The sequence below is a fragment of the Lagopus muta genome, chromosome 1 (assembly GCF_023343835.1).
Source record: "Lagopus muta isolate bLagMut1 chromosome 1, bLagMut1 primary, whole genome shotgun sequence".
In the NCBI taxonomy this organism is placed as follows: Eukaryota; Metazoa; Chordata; class Aves; order Galliformes; family Phasianidae; genus Lagopus; species Lagopus muta.
The window spans coordinates 172,702,491-172,722,829 of NC_064433.1; the positions used below are offsets into that span (position 1 = coordinate 172,702,491).

General features: G+C 44.5%; 3 protein-coding genes across 12 annotated transcripts in view; 2 read left to right on the forward strand and 1 right to left on the reverse strand.

Moving 5' to 3' along the window:
* N4BP2L2 (NEDD4 binding protein 2 like 2) overlaps nucleotides 1–4,479 on the forward strand; it is a 44,398-nt gene extending 39,919 nt beyond the window's left edge. For 4 of the 8 annotated variants that reach the window (XR_007374728.1, XR_007374726.1, XR_007374725.1 and 1 more), the window contains one exon: nucleotides 835–912. Coding sequence is in view for 4 of the 8 variants with exons in the window: in XM_048934601.1 (XP_048790558.1) it covers nucleotides 835–986 (152 nt within the window). In the remaining 4 variants the exon portion in view is untranslated. Of the gene's footprint in view, nucleotides 1–834; nucleotides 1,033–3,963 lie in introns of those variants that run through there. The other 4 variants (XM_048934601.1, XM_048934602.1, XM_048934606.1 and 1 more) reach the window with 3 other exon arrangements.
* A 24-nt stretch (nucleotides 4,480–4,503) lies between these two features.
* On the forward strand, nucleotides 4,504–17,612 carry N4BP2L1 (NEDD4 binding protein 2 like 1). The gene is made up of 5 exons (XM_048934609.1): nucleotides 4,504–5,037; nucleotides 12,340–12,464; nucleotides 13,289–13,377; nucleotides 14,769–14,845; nucleotides 15,705–17,612. The coding sequence occupies exons 1-5, from the start codon at nucleotides 4,802–4,804 to the stop codon at nucleotides 15,931–15,933; spliced, it is 756 nt and encodes a 251-aa protein (XP_048790566.1). The 5' UTR covers nucleotides 4,504–4,801; the 3' UTR covers nucleotides 15,934–17,612.
* The window catches only part of BRCA2 (BRCA2 DNA repair associated), a 37,698-nt gene continuing 34,733 nt past the window's right edge, over nucleotides 17,375–20,339 (reverse strand). For all 3 annotated transcript variants that reach the window (XM_048934600.1, XM_048934599.1, XM_048934598.1), the window contains exons 26-27: nucleotides 19,746–19,898; nucleotides 17,375–18,275 (exon numbers count right to left, since the gene is read on the reverse strand). In XM_048934600.1, coding sequence (XP_048790557.1) covers nucleotides 17,616–18,275; nucleotides 19,746–19,898 — 813 coding nt within the window. In that variant the 3' untranslated portion in view covers nucleotides 17,375–17,615. The remainder of the gene's footprint in view (nucleotides 18,276–19,745; nucleotides 19,899–20,339) is intronic.

Here is a 20,339-nt window from a genome sequence, read left to right on the forward strand (position 1 = left end):
CCAACCCTCCTGGCAGATGTATGCCTCCAGTGGTTGGGTAGGTAGCATGGCAGAGCTGCTGCCACTTCTCCCGATTGACATACTGAGACTCTTTGCATTTTAGTTTCCTGTATACAACTAATCAAATACTAAATTCAAGTTTATCTGATTCCAGATCAGAAAGAAATGTAAGATGAAAAAGCTTTTCTTTAGCTTTTGTTCCTCTGAAAAGCTGAGCACCTTCAGCTTAACGGTCAGCCTGACAACAGGTTGGGCCCTCAAGCAGCAGGAGGCATCGAGGTCCCACAAGGTGCTCAGGACTTCTATACACATTAATTCTGCACACATTAATTCCTGCAGTGTGCAGCTACAGAATCCGGTTATTGATTGTTTGGTTCCATTATTTCTGTATTAGTTTAGTGTAATTTAGAATAAATTGTGCAACAAGATTAAAATACAATAGTTGGTTGCTGGAAGCTGTTAGGGTTTGTTGCCTGAAATAGGAGAGTTTCTGGGGCAGCAGAAAGAGACAGAAAAGGAAGGTCCTTAGAGAGCTGAGAGGAAGTAGAAAAGCAGGATTTATATATATGTGTACATATAAAACTGATGTGTATATATATGTATATATGTTATCTCTGACAGATGTGTATCTATATTATTTAAACCCGAAATAATTAGCTTATTTGTGAGGCCATTTAGGAAGCAGAATCCTGAGCATTCTGATGAGATAAAAGCTTGTTCTGGAAACAGTCTATTCTGATACAAATTATCATGAATATACTATTCATGATACAAATTATGTAAGATAACTTCAAGTATTTTTAGCTGCAGTTTATAATTTGTTTATTTTTTTAGCTGATGCTATTACCCTTGAAGATCTAAATGAAAGTCACCACGAGAATGAAGACTCTTCTGAAATGCTGCCAGAAATGTCTTCTGGGGTGATGGAAGAGAACACCGCGACCTCTGCCAGCAGTGGCTGTCTGAGTGCTGTCCTTCATCAGTAGTGAGAGAACACCTTAATTAAAACAAAAAAACTGCATGAAGGAAAAGGTAATCAGTCACACCTGTAAATGTGTTTCATTTCTGGTTTTAGATTTGTCCAAATATCTGAAGAACGTGGGTTGTTACGATTGGTGGGATGCATTAAGCATCACCCAATTTACTTCTTCTTGTTTTCTTCAGATAAGGATTGAGATTGGATTTCTTTTGTTTGTTTTGATTTTTTTTTTCTCTTTTGTCTTTTTGTGAGGTGGAGGATTGTTGGCTTTTGTTGGTCTTATTTTGTTTTTAAGCCTAAGTGGGAAAGAGTGGGCAGCACTTTGCTATTCAAGTCCCCTCTTTTTTCCCTCTCAAAATCTAAATTCTGCCTGGTAAAGTGAAAGCAATGGTGTAGGATGCTTAGCAGCTGCACTTTATTGCCAGCTTAATTACCGAGGTGAGCTGGTGTGATTCATGTCACCTCTGTGCTATATTCCTGATTCGTTGAGCAGTTCAGAGTAAACATTTGAGAGTGCCCAGGTAGCCAACAAGCCCAACGACATCCTGGCTTGTATCAGCAACAGTGAAGCCAGTGGCACCAGGCAGGGGGGTGATTCCTCTGCACTCAGACTTGGTGGGACCACATCTCAAGTGCTGTGTTCGGTTTATCACTCACTACAGTTGCCGGAAAGGAGGTTGTGGTGAGATGGAGGTCAGCCTCTTCTCCCAGGTAGAACAAGAGGGAGTGGCCTCAAGTTGTGCCAGATGCTGTTCAGGTTGGATACTGGGAAGAATTTCTTCTCAGGAGGGGTGAGGCAGTGGCGCAGCTCCCCAGGGAGGCATTCAGGAGCCGTGTGGATGTGGCACTGAGGGATGGGCTCAGTGGGCATGGTGGGCTGGGCTGGCGGGTAGACTTGGTGCTCTTAGAAGTCTTTTCCAACCTTAGTGATTCTATGGTCCCAATAATTATTGGCTAAATGCTGTTTAATTTTTAGTCAGATGACCATGATTCTGTATTGTTCCATGAGGCTGTTTTTGTTGAAATGAGAGTGGACAATGTTTGTGTTTCACCAAGAAAACATAGAGTTACTCCAAAGTAGTTCTGAGAGCTCCTAGAGCAGCATGGGCAGCACATCAGTATTTGTTGTGGAGATTAGGCAAGAGATCCTGATTAATAATAATAATAATAATAATAATAAAATGCTGAGATCAGTGAAAACAGGGTGGTATTTTAGTGCCTAAAAGCTCTTAGACCGGAAACTCCCATTGCCAGATGCCGATAGAATTGTAGAGCAAGCTGACAAAAGCCGATAGCAGTTTAAGCATTTATCTGCATTATTATTACAAAATAAAGGCATGTTTTTGCTTGAGGAGTAGCATTAACTCCCTACAGGAACATATCTTCTAGGACAGCCCCATGGGGTTGTTTGGGTGAGACAAATCTCCTGATGACATGTTATCAGTCCTCCTTTCCTGGCTGTGCTATTGCTGGCGTCTCCCCTTGCTGGATGCAGTGCTTCTGCAGCTAGACTGAAGCTGGGTGAGCTCACCTCAACACACGTGCCAAAGGGATCTGCCTGAACTCTCATCAGGCTGGGATGAATTGTCATCCATGCATTGCTTTGCATACAGTGCAGACTTGCTTTGGTGTGCAGAACTCTGCGCTTGAGCCGATGCTCCGACTTCTCTGGCTCTGCCCAAGAGATGAGGCAGCAAAGAATCACCTGAGAGTGAGTGTGAGATGACTGGCAGCCAGGTCAAATCAGTGATGATGAATGAGAAGTGACAGGAGGGGTGAAATCCTATCTCCAAGGGCATTGATATTAAAACATCTTGTATTTGATGCAGGATATTAAGGAGTTGCAGGTGTGATGGTGGCAAAAGCAAGGATGTCCTTGGAACTGAGCAGGAAAGAGAAGTCTGAGCAAGTTTCCCAGATGTAGATAAAAGGAAAAAAGTATATTTATGCCTGAACATTGAGAATGGATTTGTGACACTGCTCCTCTTACTGTGAAAAAGTAGGAATCATAAAAATTTGACTACTATTACAACTTGGTTTTAATTCTCACTTCCTTAAATTAAACATCACTCAAGAGCTGGCAAAAAAAGATGATCTCCAGTTCCTACTCACAAATTCCATTCAGTGTTTCTTGTATTTTTAACTTAAACAAATACTAAAGAGAATACCAGTTAAATACCCGAGAAAACCAGTTAAAACATGCTGTTAAGTGAGTACCTGGTACTTCATGTGTTGTCACAATAAATGAAGAGCTTCAAGAAGATCTGAGAACTGGAACAAACAAGGCTGCAAATCTGGTGCTTTGCTGATTCCTCTCTTTAGGTTGGAATGAAAAATGATCTGAAAAATACAAAGCAAATTAAACCAGTCCTCCATTAATGGAACAGAAGATGCTATACCCTCCCAGGGTGCAACTCTTCCAGTTGTTATTTTGCTACAGGATATTAAAAATCTCTATCCTTTAATATGTAGCATGAAACAGCACCCAGAATTATGACCTGAAAACCTCACCTACCCTTTCTAGAGCTTTCCAAGAAAACATGGCCTAAAACTTATTTAAGGAGAGAGCATAATTACCAGCGGGGAATAAGAGGAAATAAAAGATATGGGGTGAGGGGGGATTAAATAGGAAATAAAAATTAAAAAAATAAAGTGTCCACTGTGTTACTCATCTCCTTATTTGTTTTTTCAGCCTAGTGATTGCTAAGACCTTGTTAGCTCTTATTTTGACATCCAGCTTTTCTTCTTTTTTTCCATTTTTCTTTTATTTTTTGATTTTTTTTTTCCCTGCATTTTCTCTTTTCTGCTTTTCTCTCTGTTCCTTTTCAGTTATTACAAAAAGTGCCAACAGCTGAGTATGAGAGAGAAACAGGCTTTGTAAATCTCAGATAGGTGAATTCTTTAGTCCAAAGGTCAGATTTGCCACAATTGAAGTCTGCACTATTGTGGTATTCCAACAAAATCTTTTCTTTCTTTTGTTACAGAAACTTCACTTTGATTCCACCAGGAGAGGACTTCAGTTTGCAACCAAGGATTTCAAATGTAAGGAGCAACCTGGAAGAAAGTAGCCAGTATCGATTTCTGGTGTGAATCTGCAGTTATCTTTTTTTTCCTCCCTCAGTATCAGCTGCTTTATGCACATAATAAAAGTTGCAATTGAGATGTATATGTATGTATGTAAGTATTTTACGTGTGTTAAAAGGTCGCTTTCTGAAGCCGGTTGCAATGTACATGTATATCTTAATGAGCGCAGTGAGGCTTGAATTTTTGTATTTAATTCATTTGTATGAGTTGCCACATGTATCAGAGCATGAACAGTGCACCAGTGGTCTCATCCTCTTCCTTCCAGCCCTCACTGCTTGTCCTGTTAGTTAACATTAATTTTCAATCTCTTCACGTCAAGCTTCACCAATGTCTGCTACCCGTTCTTTCATCCCAAGGTGCGCAGCCTGTGTTGTTTTCTCCCCTGTGCCTCCTCTTCTCCATGCTGAACAATCCCAGCTCCCCATCAGACTTGTGCTCCAGACCCCTCACAGCTTTGTTGCCCTTCTCTGGACACACTCCAGGGCCTCGATGTCATTCTTGCAGTGTGGGGCTCAGAACTGAACACAGCACTCGAGGTGCGGCCTCCCAGAGCTGAGTACAGAGGGCCGATCACCTCCCTAGTGCCTCTGGCTGCGCTGCTGCTGATACAAGCCAGGCTGCCATGGGCCGACTTGGCCGCCTGGGCACACGGCCGGCTCGTGCTCTGGCTGTCAGCCACCACCCTCAGCTCCCCGTCGCTCGCGCAACTTTCCGTCCGCCCCGCCCAAGCCTGCGGCGATGCACGGTGTTGTGATAGAGAGGGGCCGGGCCGCACCCCACCAGCGCCCGCCTCCTCCTTCGTGGCCGGGCCCCGTGCCGAGCCGCGCCGAGCCGTGCCGTATGGAGGAGCAGCTGCTCCGCGCTCTGGGGGGGCTCAGTCTGCAGCCCCCGCCCCGCCGCTCCCCGCGGCGCTTCGGCAAAACGCTGGTGCTGCTGCGGGGCCTGCCGGGCTCCGGGAAGAGCACGCTGGCCAGGTAAGGCCGTCGTCCTCTCCACGGAGCTTTGCGGAGCTTGGCAGGGGCCCTGCTCTGGCGGGGCCTCGGCTGTGCCGGCGGAGCCGCGATGTTTGTTGCTCCGCGAAAAGCAGCGGACGAGCGCTCCTTGCGGTTGATCGCGGGCGCTGAAACGCTTCCTCTTGTGACGGGGCAAACCGGCACAATCTGCGGCTGCCGCTCCTCTGCTGTCCGAGCCCCGCTCGGGGCACCAGCGGTTGCGGTACGGGCAGAAGAGGCTGCTCCGAAACCGGTCCAAAATACGCGAGGATACTTTGAGCAGCGTCACCCAGCGCAGCCCCAGTCCGCCGTCGCGCAGGCGGCTGCCTCGCGGCTCCCAGCGCCCGCGCTCACCCTCCGATAGAACGGGACGTTTCCTGGTGCTCGCAGCACGGCCCTCTGCATTGCCTTCCCTGGCAGCCTGTTCTCGCGGCCGGCAGCCCTGCACCAGCAGAGCGTTGGAACTGCGTGATCTTAAGGTTTCTTCCAACCTGAGCCGCTTGGGCTGTGGGCTTCCTCCAGGTCCGGGCATTGAGGAGCCCCGTGCTCGTTATCACAACGTTGTGTGGTGCAGCAAAACGGCCGGACTGCAAAAGGTGGGAGCACAGAGAGTGAGGCTGAACCTGCAGCTCCTCGTCTGCAGGGCAGCCCCTTCTGTAGGACGGGGTCTTCTGCCTTACAGGCGGCCTGCAGGATCGGGTTCTGAAGTGAATGTCCACAGACTGTACTTTTTGTGAAGGTCCAACTGCATGTCTGTTCTTAAAGAGATCATTTAAGCACAGGTCCCATCACTGCCAGAGGAGTTTGGGTTTTCTCATAGTACAGACTGAATGTAATGATTTGGGGGTGTATTCTCAACCAATGCAAATAAATGGCTTTTTTTTTTTTTTTTTTTAGGTCAAAATAGAGGTTAATTATTAATGAGAAATTTGCAAAATGAATTGTAAGCGTTGCTTTAGTCCTATATAAGATGAGTGCTTGAGATACCTGTTCTGCACTTAGCTCCATTAACTGTGTTACTGCAGGATGGGGCTCAAAGGGCAGCTGTGAGAACTGCACTTAGCACCTCTCCACTAGCACTGCCTAAGTTTTGAAAGGACTGTGCCAAGAAAAGTGCTGCTGTTTGCTTTTCCCACATCCCACATTGTTTGCTGCAATGTACTGAGCAGAAATTCGTTTCTAAAAACTAAACTTTTCTAAAATCAAACTAAAATTAAATTAGATTAAATTAAAACCCCCATCCCTGGAGGCATTCAAGGCCAGGCTGGATGTGGCTCTGGGCAGCCTGGTCTAGTGGCTGGTGGGCCTGCACGTAGCGGGGGGGTTGCAACTAGATGTTCATTGTGGTCCTTTTCAACCCAGGTCATTCTATGATTCTGAATGATTCTAAATTAGTACAACAAGCTCTGTGCACGATCCTGCACGAGAGGAAAGGTGCATCAGAGTACACTGCACAAGTGGTCTGGCTGAAATCAGAAGGTGCTTGCAGAGGTTTCCCATGGCAATCCATCTGCTCTGAGCTCAGCAGGGTGCTGGCTTCGAGGTGTGTGGGTGGAGGACACATCTCCCAGCTTCACTGCTGTTTAGCAGTATATGCTATTGTTTTAACCTTTGCTCTGCTGTTTCTTCTGCTGCTTTCACACAGATCCCCCTTCATTCATTATTATCGGCCAGAATTTCTGTTGTAAGCTGTGCTTTACAGCACTCAGAAATGTCATGAGCCATGAATGTTATCACTGCTGATACCTCAACTCACTGATAGCTCCAGCAGACTGTCCGGTTTTCACTCTGTCACTTCAGAGCATTTTCCAGTGGCAAGCTGGGGCTGATGACTTGATTCCCACACCTTTCAGCATCGCTTAGCACTGGTTGGGTACAGCTCTGCGAGATGTGATCACAGTGTCTGTGGAAACAGTTTCCCCATCCAAGTCACTGTACCAGCTCAGAGGAGCTGGCGTGGCATTGGGACTGGTCAGTTCTGGTCTGTTTGTTTGTTGCTGGTAAAGGCAGTGAAGGAGCCACCTGTGACACATTCAGTAATCAAGGCAGAATGAGGATTTGTTCTGCTCACTGGCAAATTTCAAATCTTTCCAATTACTTCACTATTAAGGATATGCTTTCCTGAACCTCCTATTTATTAGGTTTGCCCCACTGGCTCCGTTAGCTGTTCACCACCAGTGTGGGAGAAGAAAGAGAGAGAGCGAGTTACATTTCCAAGAGCCTCTGTCAGATGTGAGTAATGTCCTCCACATGGGTACGTGCCTCCCTGACTTCACAGTACGTGTTTTATGATCAAATCAAGGCAAGCACTAAGAAAACAGTTACCTGAGGTGCAGTAGTGGGTACAGCTTCCAAAAACATCTCCAAAAATCTAGTCACATGCAAGTTCTTATCTGCTTCACAATAGAGTCTGTTTTGGCTGGAAATACACAACTTGTGCAACATATTGAGCAGTTTCACTCAAGCACTAGGCTGGGAATGATCAAATATGCAACTTCTAAGCCACTGCTGTTTATTTATCACTTGAAATGGGGGTCATTCTTGTACTCCACTGTGAAGTGCAGAAAGAATGGATCCTGAATAGATGACAGAGAAACAAAAGGTGAAAAGTACATTGGCACTGAGGCATCAGTGCTTGACATAAGCTACATCTTCTCCAGTTTTGTAGAATCTTAGATGCATGGAATGGTTTGGATTTGAAGTGACCTTACAGCCCACCCAGCCCAACTCCTGCCATGGGCAGGGCTACAAAGCACCATCTCAGGCCGCCCAAGGCCCCATCCTGTCCTCGAGTGCCTGAAGGGATGGGGCACCCACAGCCTCTCAGGGCAGCCTGATTGCACTCTGAGTAAAGAATTTTCCTCCTAACTTCCAAGTCTCTCCTCTTTTACTTTAAAACCATTCCTCCTTCTCCTATCACTATTTGCCTGTGTACAAAGTTGGACTCCCTCCCATTTATAAGCTCCCTTTATGTGCTGGAATGCTACAATGAGGGTTCCCCAGAGCCTTCTCCAGGCTGGCTGAACAAGCCCAAATCCCTCAGCCTGTCTTCGCAGGTGAGGTGCACCAGCCCTCTGATCATCCTCATTGCCCCCCCCCCGGACCCACTCCAACAGCACAGTGTCATTCTTGTGCTGGACTCATACTCCAGATGGGGACTTATGAGGGCAGAGCAGAAAGGGACAATCCTGTCCCTTTCCCTGTCCCTGCTTGCCAACCCTCTGTTGATGGAGCCCAGCATACTGTTGGTTTTTTGGACTGCAGGAGCACACTGCTGGCTCATGTCTGGCTTTTTGTCCACCAGAACTCCCAGGTCTTTCTCCACAGAGCTCCCTATAACTCTACATATCAGTCCTTCTCCCACTTGCTCCATTCTTCCTTGCTCCTCCAGTCCCTTGTTCAGCCTTGCATTTGGTAAGATCTTGAACCAGCCTGGCTTGCCCCCAGGATCCCAACTCTACTGCAGAACTGCAGCTCTGTCGCTGTTTGTGGACTTTCCTTATCAGCTCTGCAACTCCTGCTTCCAGCTGGCAACACACTACTGCAAACATACAAAATGCTTATGTTTTGGGTACTTCTCTGCAATGTGTGACATGCAGCCTGTTGCTCTGCGAAATGCAGCTGCTGCTCCCAACCCCATGGGCAAGGTGTGGACACCCCGTCATGCTGCCCGGCAGCCGTGAGCCAGGCCAAAGTCCTCAGGGTGCCAGGAGTTGTCAAAACACGGCAGGTTGTGCTCTGCTCCTCATATTTCTGATTTTTATGTTGAAAGTGCCACAGGAAAGCTCTGTGTAAGGAAGAGTGACCAGAACAACTAGCTGTGCGTGGTGCTAGTACTTAAGGTCCTTGAGTACCGTGTTCAGTTCCTCGCTACAGGAAAGACACGGAGGCCCTGGAGTGTGTTTAGAGAAGGGCAACGAAGCTGTGAAGGGTCTGGAGCACAAATCTTACAGGGAGCAGCTGAGGGAACTGGGATTGTTTGGTTTGGAGGTTCAGGGGAGACATTATTGCTCTCTGCAGCTGCCTGCAAGGAGGTTGAGGTGAGGCTTCTCCAAGAAACAAGTGAGAAGACGTGAGGAAATGGTCTTAAGTTGCATGGTAGAGGTTTAGGTTGGATATTAGGAAAAATTTATTCACAAAGAGTGTTGTGAAGCATTGAAACAGGCTGCCCAGGTAAGTAGCTAAGTCACCATCCCTAGAGCTTTTTGAAAGATGTGTGGATGTGGTGCTTAGGGATATGGCTTAATGGTAGGCTTGGCAGTACCAGGTTAGTGGTTGGACTTGATGATCTTAGAGTTCTTTTCTAACCTAAATGATCCTATAAATGTTACGATCAATGTTACCTTGGAAGGAGTTTGCATCTTGAGGCTTCAGCCGATGAAATGCAGCTGGGGCTTTCTTTCTCCGATGATGTTATCAGCGACTGTGAAAACTTCTCCCAAGCTCCCATGCAGTTGAAAGCCTGGATAATAATTTTGTTGTCTGTGAAGACAGAAGTGTATGCAGTTAAACTCCAAAATGATTATTTGAAAGTGCTGAAGATGCTATTAATAAAAAAAGAGACTTCGAAAACTGTATAAATCATGGGAACAGCTCTTCAGATGAATAATTTAGAATGCTTTAAAACCCCCTCTCTATACACTCAGCTGTTTCAACACTTCTGTGGCCAAACAGAAGCACAGTTGTATTTTCCACAGCAGAGCAACCTTTTTTTAATCATCGCAGCCATCATAGAGCTGGAAGAGGAGGTGAGAGCCTACACTGATCCCAAGTCTCCCTGATGCCCTCAGCTGCTCTTGGGGCTGCCTGTGACCTCACCAAGGTTTTTAGCAGTTCCCAAACACATGAAGTTGGCTGCTTTTGTGTCTGAAAGCTGTTTCTCCACCTGTGTCCATCTAATGAGGTACTTCCCCCAGCATGGCAATCTGGGAAAAAAGAGAGAAGCAGAGCAAACTTTTGCTTGTGATAAATCACAGAATGGTTTGTGTTGGAAGGGACCTTAAAGATCACCTTGTTTCAACCCCCTGCTATAGGCAGGGACACCTCCCTCTAGAGCAGGTTGCTCACAGCCCCATCCAGCCTGGCCTTGAATGCCTGCAAGGAGGGAGCATCCATAGCCTTGCTGGGCAGTGTAACACACCATGACACAACCTCCATGTCTGTAACACACCACCGTGTAACTGCTGCAAGACAGCACAATGCTAAGCAGTTCAGTGGCCCATGTAGGCAAACCAGTGCAGAACTTTTGGCAGATGCTGTTTATCGCAACACAGTGCTTAAAGTTCAGTGGCTTTTTGTTAATGCAAATACAGCATGTAATTACCCTTGGTCTCGCAAAGAGATTTTGTCTTTCTTCCTCTCCTTAGTATGGCTTACACTTACTGGTCTAACTGTGATGGATGCTGCTCAAAATTTCGTAATAACGTCACCCCCAGCTCCTCATTTTATATAGGTGCAGTATATTTTCCTAAAAAACAGGTATTTTTGCTGCACAGAGTGGTTAGGAGTGCATGGGCTGTGAAGGATTGCAGAAAGCAGCTGTCAACTTCAGTCACATTGTTTTAGAAAGCCAAATGTCAAAGCAGAAGAGGCAGAATGTAAAACACCTGCTTAGTGTTTCCTGTTAGTGGGACTTGGTTTAGTATGAATATAGTGAATGTGTCAGTGATTTGTTGTTCTTAATACATTTTGTGCCCTATTTTTCCTCCTTTCAAGTACAAGTTTGGTCTTGTGACTTTGCATTTGCACTAATAGCTAAGTAATGTGTGTGCTAAAACTGTGTAACATTTTGAGTTGGTAAGAAGGGTGGTAAAGCAATGGAGAGGTAAGGCACTGGGCAATGAGATAAATCTATCCGTGTGTCAGCACAAGAGTACGCAGATAAGCAGTAGATGCCCTCTGCTCTTTGTGGTAAGAATTCTTTGGCACCAAGTTTAGAGTATTTGACTTTTGTTAGATCTGTTTGTGCAGCAGGAATTGGGTGATTAACACACTTCTGAGCCAGAAGAAGACTACATGTAGCTGCTAACCAGAATGTAAAGGAGGGGCTGCAGCACAGGCCATCAGCCAGCCATCAGCCTGCTCTGTGGCAGTCGCTACCCCAAAATGAGGTTAATTAATCAAAAATTGATAGAAGTTACAGTGAGGGTGGAACAAAGTCAGAAGCTGACTTTTATTCCATTAAAGCAACATGCAACCCCAGTAAAGCATTGCTTCTGGTGGGCAGATTAGGATGAAATTGGTTTGAGCAGAGCTGGAAATGACAGAATTAAGCCTTTTCAGCCTGGGTGTCTGTTTTTTGCTGATTACCCAGAGGGACCTTTTCCCTGCGTTTGCTCAGCCAGATAAGACATTGAGAAATAGTTGTTTTGTCGCTTGCGGGGATGTATTGAAGAGCTGAGCTGAGTCACGGGGACTGAATGCAGTGTGAGATAGCAGGGCAGCACCGTGCACGTCGCAGTCACGAGGCTTCTGGACTGGCCTTGCTTTATTTGCACTGGCTTCTGGGCCCTGAGGAGATGGTGAGCAGTGAGGTTGTGCTGGGCGCTCACCCTGGCTTCTCACAGGGATTCCCTCCCTCCTCCTCCTCCCAACGCTCCCTTGTCTGAGAAAATAAACAGTTCAGCCCATGGATGCACTACAAATGGAAACCCAGTTTTGCATCAGGATGGTTTTATGCTCTCTAAGGACTTGCAGAAGAATGTGAGCCACCATTAGGGAGCATTTTCACTTGCTCACAGCAGCACAGTGTCACAGCTCCATGGCACCGCAGCAGGATACACGCCAATGTAAAGAAGAGGGGCGCTGCTCTCTGCCACCAGCCACAGGGAGCTCCCTTGTCAGCCACAGCTGTGGGTCATCCTCACTAAATGACAAGCTGTTCCTCTGAGTTATCTTCAAAAATCTCTCTGTAATGAAACTCCTGTGATCAAATCACCTTTTGAGACCAATTTCCATGGGATTAGCAGCAATTTCTTTACTGTACATTCGTGCCTTCCCAAATAACTCAGAAAATTGAATTATTACTGTGATTACAGACTCACGTTGGTAGTACACTGCAGATTTCTCTGCTGAATTAAAGAAATCAAACATCCTTTAGGCTCCATTCCTTCCCTCCTGTGTGTCCATCTACTGACCACATCACTTCCAGAGCTCTTTTACCTGGCATTTTCAAAATGAAGCGATGTGCAAATTTGTAGAGCGCTCACATGGCTCCTGATTTAATGCTCTCTGTGAAAGGCATGTGTTTGCACACACTAATCCTTCTTTCATTTCTTTTTTCAGACAGCTGAAATGTGACTATCCCAGCGCTGTAGTTCTTAGTACTGATGACTTCTTTTCTAGAAATGGTGTATATGTGTTTGACCCTGACTTCCTAGAGGATGCACACAAATGGAACCAGAAGAGAGGTGACTGAATTGACTGAAATGTTTTTTTTTCAGCATAGTTTTTCTTTGTAGTGTGCCTTTAAGTTTAGCACCCAGAGAAAATATCTCAGAGTAGTGCCATACACCAAAGCTCCTGGTGTGCTGCTTAAGAAAACGTTCACCACTTCTGAGTTATTTACAGCATTAGAAATTGGAATTGATAATGAGTAAACGTTGGTGATGGTAGGTACTGTTTTTGGAAGCAAAATGGTGGCTAACAGACAGCAGTGCTGAAGTTTGGGCACAGCAGGGTGACGTGCTCATAGCAGCAGTGCAGGCACTCAGCACAGCTGTGTGCACAGCATTGCACAGACTGTATGTTCTCAGATGTCTGTCCTGAGCTGCGAGTGGGTTAACGAGGAATTCGTGATAGCCAAAAGGAATACTTACAAACCTAATGACAGTTTGGGAATGCAGTCACCACGGTTTCTATTTCAGAAAGAAAATGTAACATGCTTTTGTGGCTGTGCTCCAAACTCGTTGACTGCCATGGCAAACATACGCTGTGATCACAAAACAGAATCTTTTGGAAATAACAGTCACTTGGATCTGCTGTAAATACCCAGTGCTCAGACAGACACTCTAAATATGTTCTGTAAGAGTTTCAGATCCTGCTGCTCAGCTGCATCACCTCCACCAGGAAACACCTGCTGAGCTCTGCTTGGGTTTGGGAGGGAGATACAAACACAATGTTTGGGAAGCCAGGTGTGCCGGGGTGGGCAAAGAAAGGGCACTTTGGGGCTAGAAAGACCTGACTCAGTCTGCCATTAATACATTTTAGCTTTACTTAATGTGTTACATTGCAGCACGCAAAGCAATGAAGAATGGGAAAAGCCCGGTTATTATTGATAATACCAACATCCATGCTTGGGAAATGAAGCCATATGTGATGATGGTAGGGAAAGCTATGATTTATTGCTTTTGTATGCTTAACCATGATATTTAGGAGGTGATCTAACTGAACAGTTCTTAAGGTTGAAAATAATTACTTCCATTTTCCCTCAGTCCTCTAATTATGGTTAATAATTTATATTGTGGAGAAAGGGGTAAGGGGGTGTAGGTACTTATTTTATCCAGTCAGCTGCGTTCCTCAGTGAAGGCATAATTATTGAAAAGATTAAAGGGTCTTTGAATTTGCCCTGTAACTTCCTGGCAATCAGAATGTCAACAGGAACATGGATACAGTGGTTTCCAAACTGTTGAGTTTGAAACTGGCTGAACGTAAGAGTTAACATGTTTATCAAGGTGACTTACAATTTTAGTTTAAGACTTGTGAAAAATACAGCCAGAAGAATCTTTGATAGTCCACTGATACCTGTTTGCAGCAGTTCTGGCAGTATTCTTAGTACTGTTTTATGATACAGCCTGATAACATTACACTCACACTTGAGCACAGCTACACGCTCTTTGGCTATGATCCTGCGATTTAAGAGGTTTGAGGCTGAGTATTGCTCTTATAGAAGCTTAGAAGAGGCAAGAATGCGTAGTGATGCTGGAAGTCCTGGGCGTGCTCCTCTAGCAGAAGCTGTGACTGCCTCTGGGTGACTGTGAAGCAAATGATAGACCTCAGGTAGAGGGGAACAAGGTGTAGAAAGACCAGCAGGAGCCCCTGCCTCCTTTCTGCTACTCTGTAATGTCCTTAGGAGGCAACGCTTATCCCCTTCAAACCAAAAGCAATCAATCTTGCCCGGGGAGGCTGTGGATGCCCCATCCCTGCAGGCATTCAAGGCCAGGCTGGATGTGGCTCTGGGCAGCCTGGTCTGCTGGTTGGCGACCCTGCACATAGCAGGGGGTTGAAACTGGATGATCTTTGTGGTCTTTTTCAAGCCAGGCCGTTCTATGATTCTTTGAATAACTGTATTAACGATATATATGTATGTACATGTGTGTGTGTGTATGCTTTACCACCAAAAAAAAAAAAAAAAAAAAAAGACAGCATTGTAGCTTGAGTGTCTGGAAACAGTGTGACACTCCCAGAAGCTCCAACACGTAGCTCTTGAAGTACCTGTGACTGCCAGAGCCAGGGCAGTCGTGGGGAGGGAGGCACTGTGGTCACTACTGAGGCTGAGACAAGTTTTGCTGGGAGACCCAGATCCTTTGGGTAAGAAGGAACAGACGAGCTGGGAATCAGACAAACATCTTGGTGGGATCTGTGGCTCTCTTCTTTCTGCCTCCTGGGGATATATGAGACATCTCTTGACCAGATGAAAAATCTCAAGGGTGTGGAAGACTGGCTACTGCTGAGCGTGGCAGCCATAAATCTAAAACTTCTGTGTACTTCCTCAGGCACGTGAATATAGCTATGAAGTTATATTCCGAGAGCCAGCTACGCCCTGGAAGTTCAATGTTCGAGAACTGACGAGGTACATTTTTTCCCTTTGCTACAGCAGGCTGCTTCTCACTTCTGTGCTCTGAGGAAGGTCAGCACTCTTTCTCTTCATGCACCCTAAAACGTAACGCGGTAAATAACAACAGCAGGGTTGTAGTGCAAAATTTACAGTAGTAAATTGTGCTCTTTGCAGCTACATGGTAAAAAGGTGGCTCTTCAGAGTGTGCAGACAGCAGATGTCCCTGGCAGGCTTTGCAAAGACTGTTTCTGGTCCATCCCGACAACCCTGCATGTCTGAGCTGCTCCTCTCCTCCTGAGACTTCATGTATAAATCTGGCGTCACCATGGCTAGCCTCTCCACCATAAGCAGTACATTTCACAGTGTTTCTCTTGCCAGTTCCTTACTTTTCTCTTGCTTGCTATGGAGTCAGCAACACTGCCTCCTCATCACTTCTGAGCCACAACAGGTAGGACTTCTCTGGGATGTGCACCCAGATAAGGCAACGACAGCTACAAGTCAGCATCTGGGCTCTCTCTCCAGATGTGTGGAAGTTCATCCCAAGGCTAGCAAGCTGTTGGCAATAAACCCCAGCAACATTCACATAAAATAACATACGTGTTTTCTACATAACTCTTACTGGGACGTGTTTCAAAGCAGTTGTCTATATTTTTATGTCCTGGCTGCCCACAGAAATGCTTGGCTACATTTTCTCAGCAGTCTTCAAAATGCCATTGAGAAGTTAGGTAGTGGTGGATTACAGTTTAGCAAAAATAAAAAAGAATGAAGTAGAAACATAGAAATAGGTCATCAAGCCTATGGCCTGAACATAGCAGGAACCACAGCAAGTTTAAGATAACTTGTAATGCATTCTTTGTTCATGTTGACTCTACAGAAAAAATATCCATGACGTCCCTCGACAAAAGATACAACAGATGAAAGAACAATATGAGCATTATGTTACCTTCCACAGTGTTCTTCACTCTGAAAAACCAAGCAGAGAAGACCAAAGCTCCCCTGGACCAAATGCAGCCTATGGCCTGGGTGCCTGTGCCAACCCCCCTGCAGCCTTCTCAAGCAGAAGACCTCGCACGGCACCCACAAACAACCTGGTGTTTTACTGAAGAGGTGCATTCCTCTGCGTGCTTTTGTTATCAGGGTGTAACAATCTCTAGTTTTACATTTTTTTTTTCTAAACTATTTTATTCTTCTATTTTTCTACTACTTTTCTAAATGAGACTTTTATATCTGAAGTTGTTAAGTGTCACTCCAATCTGAGTGATCCAAGACCACTGTCCCTTGCACAAACTGTACAACCTCATCTCTTCCTTTACTGAAATGCATTCATGCTCATGGCAAAATGTGTTACTGGCAGAGCCTCACATTTGTTTTTCCTTCATTGCTCTTTCACTTACAGATAACACCAAACATTCCTAGATTCTTACAGACTGTGTGGCCAATTCCTTCCCTGTGCAGTGGTCACCTCCTGCTATTCTACTACTTTATGATTTTATGCATCTTCCCACTCCTTGTCTGGAGCATTGCTTCTAGCTTTGAGAGAGGTACAGGCACTAAGATAGTGTAGTAAGATTTGATCTTCCGCCTCTTTACATCTGCTGCCTGGAGTTATGCTGTTCTTACCTTAGCTCTAATGCACCCAAACAGCATCTCCAGCATCAAGGAGAAAAACACACCAAACTGTGCCTTTAATCTTGCAGAGAGTGGACTGCCAGAGGAAGCAATCCTGAAGGGAACACAAGTGTTAGGTGAGCACTCATTAACTTTGAGAAGGAACAGCACTACAGAAACAGCTCTAAATAGCTGTAGCACAAGGCTACCAAGTACCTGACCTTGGAAGTACAAACTGTTTTGCACTAAGTAACAACTTAAGAAAGGGCAGAGAGGGAGAGTGGAAGGGAAAAGTGTTTCTAAGGGAGAAATTAACTCCTTCCACTATGAAGTGGCTGAATGAGAAGCAGCAGCCATCCTGCAAGAGTTTTATCTGTATTTTTAAACCCTACTCACATGCGCTTATCAAGAAGCCTCACGAAATGAGATGCTAAAACTCAACTTTAGTGATGTTAGTTTTTTAAAGTAGGTACAGAACATCAGACAGCAGTAATAGAGCAGGATGGTAGCAAGCAAGCTGCTTTGCAATAGGAAATGAAGGCAGCTCACCCTGGACATTAGGAGACATGGGGGTAGCTATGATTCATCTAGCAGTTCATGGTCAGAGAAGCATAAGGTGTAAAGGAACACATAATGTCTGTGTAAGAGCGAGGCTGCCTGTAGACTCTGTATCTATTGCTAATACTTTTCTATGTCATTCTGCTATGAATCAAACTTCCATCATTACAGCTGCTTTCTAAAACCTTTTTAAGAACTATAAAGAAAGTTTTAAGGAAAAAGGTACAGAATTACGCCAGAATTGCAGAGGGATATTTCAGAATAAAACTGCTGTGATTGGTTACAATAAGCTTGGGAGAATTGTTAATTTTGCCTTGTTACTCCTGGCAGCCAAACAACCACTCTACTGCTATCGAGGATAAAAAAACTGCTCAAGACTGAAACAAAGGCACTGCTGTAATTTCAGAATAAGTTAGAATCAAAGTAATAGGTTTTAAAACCTTCAGCCACAGCGATGCTATTGTATGCTACATATTTGTGCCATTCAACTCTAAATTATTTGCTTTGCAGATGAAAGGCATTTCGTGAATTTTGTAATGTAACTTTATTACAATCAGGCTTTAATGTACAAAGTAAAAACATTTAAATTTGAAATACACACAGTACTGTACACGTGCATCTAGTGGCATTTGTGGGATCTGCGCCTTTGCAGCACCCTGCGGATCGATAACGAACCCTCACGTTCCTCTGTGTCCTTCTGGAGAGCATCAGCTCCTTCAGAGCTGCTTTTCAACGAACTGTTTGCTTCCTTAGTAGATCTGGAACTATTTTTGAATGAAAGATCACCAGATGAATTAGCCCTCGTATCACCAGATAAGTTTGAAGCCCTCGTACTGTCTTCATTTACACAATCCATCTTCTTTTCTTCTGGTACAGTATTTATGAGTGCTTGTGTATTAATCATTGCAAGTTCTTCATCAGCAACCAGGTCGTTATCAGAAAGCTGGATGGCTTCTCTCAGTTTTCTACTGGGGGTGACACAACCAGCATTTGGGTTTGTTTCTTTTGATAACTTGCTGTGCTGTGAGCCCAAACTTCGCGGAGGCCGAAAGGCCTTTTTTACAGATGGAGAAATGATGGAACAGATGGGTGTCAGTGATGGAGGGGCAGGTATGCAGCTAAGGAAGTCCATTGCTTTTCTCTTTTTGCTGTTTCTGGGATGGTTCTCATTACTTACAGCAGATGAAGGCGTTATTGCTGAGCCTTGTGGGAAAAGCTTTGTATTTGGTGTGCTAGCTGACAAGGGACTCGGATGCTTCATTTCAATTTTGGAAGAGATCTAGTTAAAAAGAAAAAAATTTCATGTTGAATAAAAAACCAATTATCTTCCTCAATTACTTCCATACAACAGGGCAAAAACGGATACAAAAGTTGCTGTATAATTCATATCCGGGTTACCTTTGGTTTGGTAACTTCTGAGAGTGACCGATGTTTTTTTTTCAACTGTTGATAGCTGATGAGTTCATTTACATGCACACTAAGACAGCACATTTGCACTATGTCTGAGATCAATGGAGAGGAATTTTGCTGTGCCAGATGGTAAGAATTCAAAGTGGTCACTATAAAATTGAGTTAACTGAGCCTTCTGCACTGGAAATATCCTCTACCGGTTATTAAATAGGGAAGAATGAAGAAAAAGGTTTGAAGGAAAAAGGGACAGAACACAGACCAAAAACCATGAAGATAAGTAGCACACACACACACACAGGATAGCTACTACACAGCAAATCATTTAAACACGTGCATAGCTTAAAAACACTTTTAATGCTCATTTGTTTCAATTTGGCCAGTGTATTTAACAAACTGATGTATACCACTAAAGCTTCAGCATCAAATATTAGCACCTTCTCTGAACTGGAAAGGGATGCCTTACAAACTTACTTAGTCCTCATTTATTGACCTTTTATCACTGTGTTTCCACCTCCCTCACAACCAGTGAGAGGAAATATTTTTATTCTGACTGCACTCAGCACTGCACACGAGGAACAACCTGTCTCCAGCAGCCTTAAAAGAATCTTAGAGTAGTGTTTTACTCAGTTTTTGGTAGTGCTGCTGTAAAATGCAGACATTTGCAAGGTGATACCTCTTCCCTCTCAAGTCTATGAAATACCTACATCTATAGAGATATCTAGAAGAAAAGTCCTCTGAACAAGGGCACACATGGAAGAAAGATTTACAGATGAAGAATTTTCCTCCCAGTGATGTCACAGACTCACAGAATCAGTGAGGTTGGAAGAGACCTCTAAGATCATCTATTCCAGTCGCCCACCTACACCAACATTTCCCACTAAACCACATCCATCAGTACAACATCTAAATGTTTCTTGAACACCTCCACAGATGGTGACTCTACCACCTCCCTGGGCAGTCTGTTCCAGTGCCTGACCACTCACTTGGAGATATGTCAGATAATCTTCACAGTAGGACCGAGGAAGCAATAAACCACCCACAGGGAAAGGAGGATTCATTTTCCTCATGTAAAATTCAGAGTGTTTAAAATATGCTGTTGAAACACAGGCCATGAAGGGTATTTTCCATGTACTGCCTGTAGAAAGTCTAGTCTAGGGATTTCTTTTTGAGTAACAGTCCCAACCCACACAAGGGTTTCATTGCATCTGATCTGCTTGCATTGCTCTGAAGAGACCCTGTGGGGTGGTCTGAAAGTAGAGACCATCAGTAAAAAAACCTGCTTATATCCTTAGTGTACATCATAGCAGTATGAAACCAAGACTAATTACGAGTAGCTTACCGAACTTTTATCCTCTGCATAAAGGCCTGAGTTGCAGGAAGGAGAAAAGCATTCCAAACCACATCTTTTAGGTAAAATGGGTGTAAGTGAGCAATTTCTCTGGAGCAAATTTGTCAATTTCCTTTCTGCATCAGAGCAAAAGGAGTCCACATTCTATAAAGCAGAACATATTACAGTGCATAACAGCTGTTTCTAAGATTATCTAAGTATTCCATGCTCACATACTGAATAGTCAGGCTTTGTTTTCTTGCTGTGCTCCCACCAGAAGTTTACTGTACATCCAATCAACAACTCTGAAGTCTGCTGCACTTTCCATGGAAGAAAATACACCTTCCTTTTACTGTTTGCAAGAAAAATATGTATGTAAAATTTTCTGTGCAATAAAGTGAGAATGCATGACCAAGATGATCTTTTTAGCACAGCTTAATTTGAAATTAAGAATAAATAATTAAAATCAACAGTTCTTTGGTTGATACTGAATGCATTCAACTAAGCAAGACAGTAATTCGAACTGTAAAAAGGCAAGAGTCCAACAGTCCATGACAGATTCCTTGTGGACAAGTGAAATGGGTTTGCTGGCCAGAGAAGATTCTG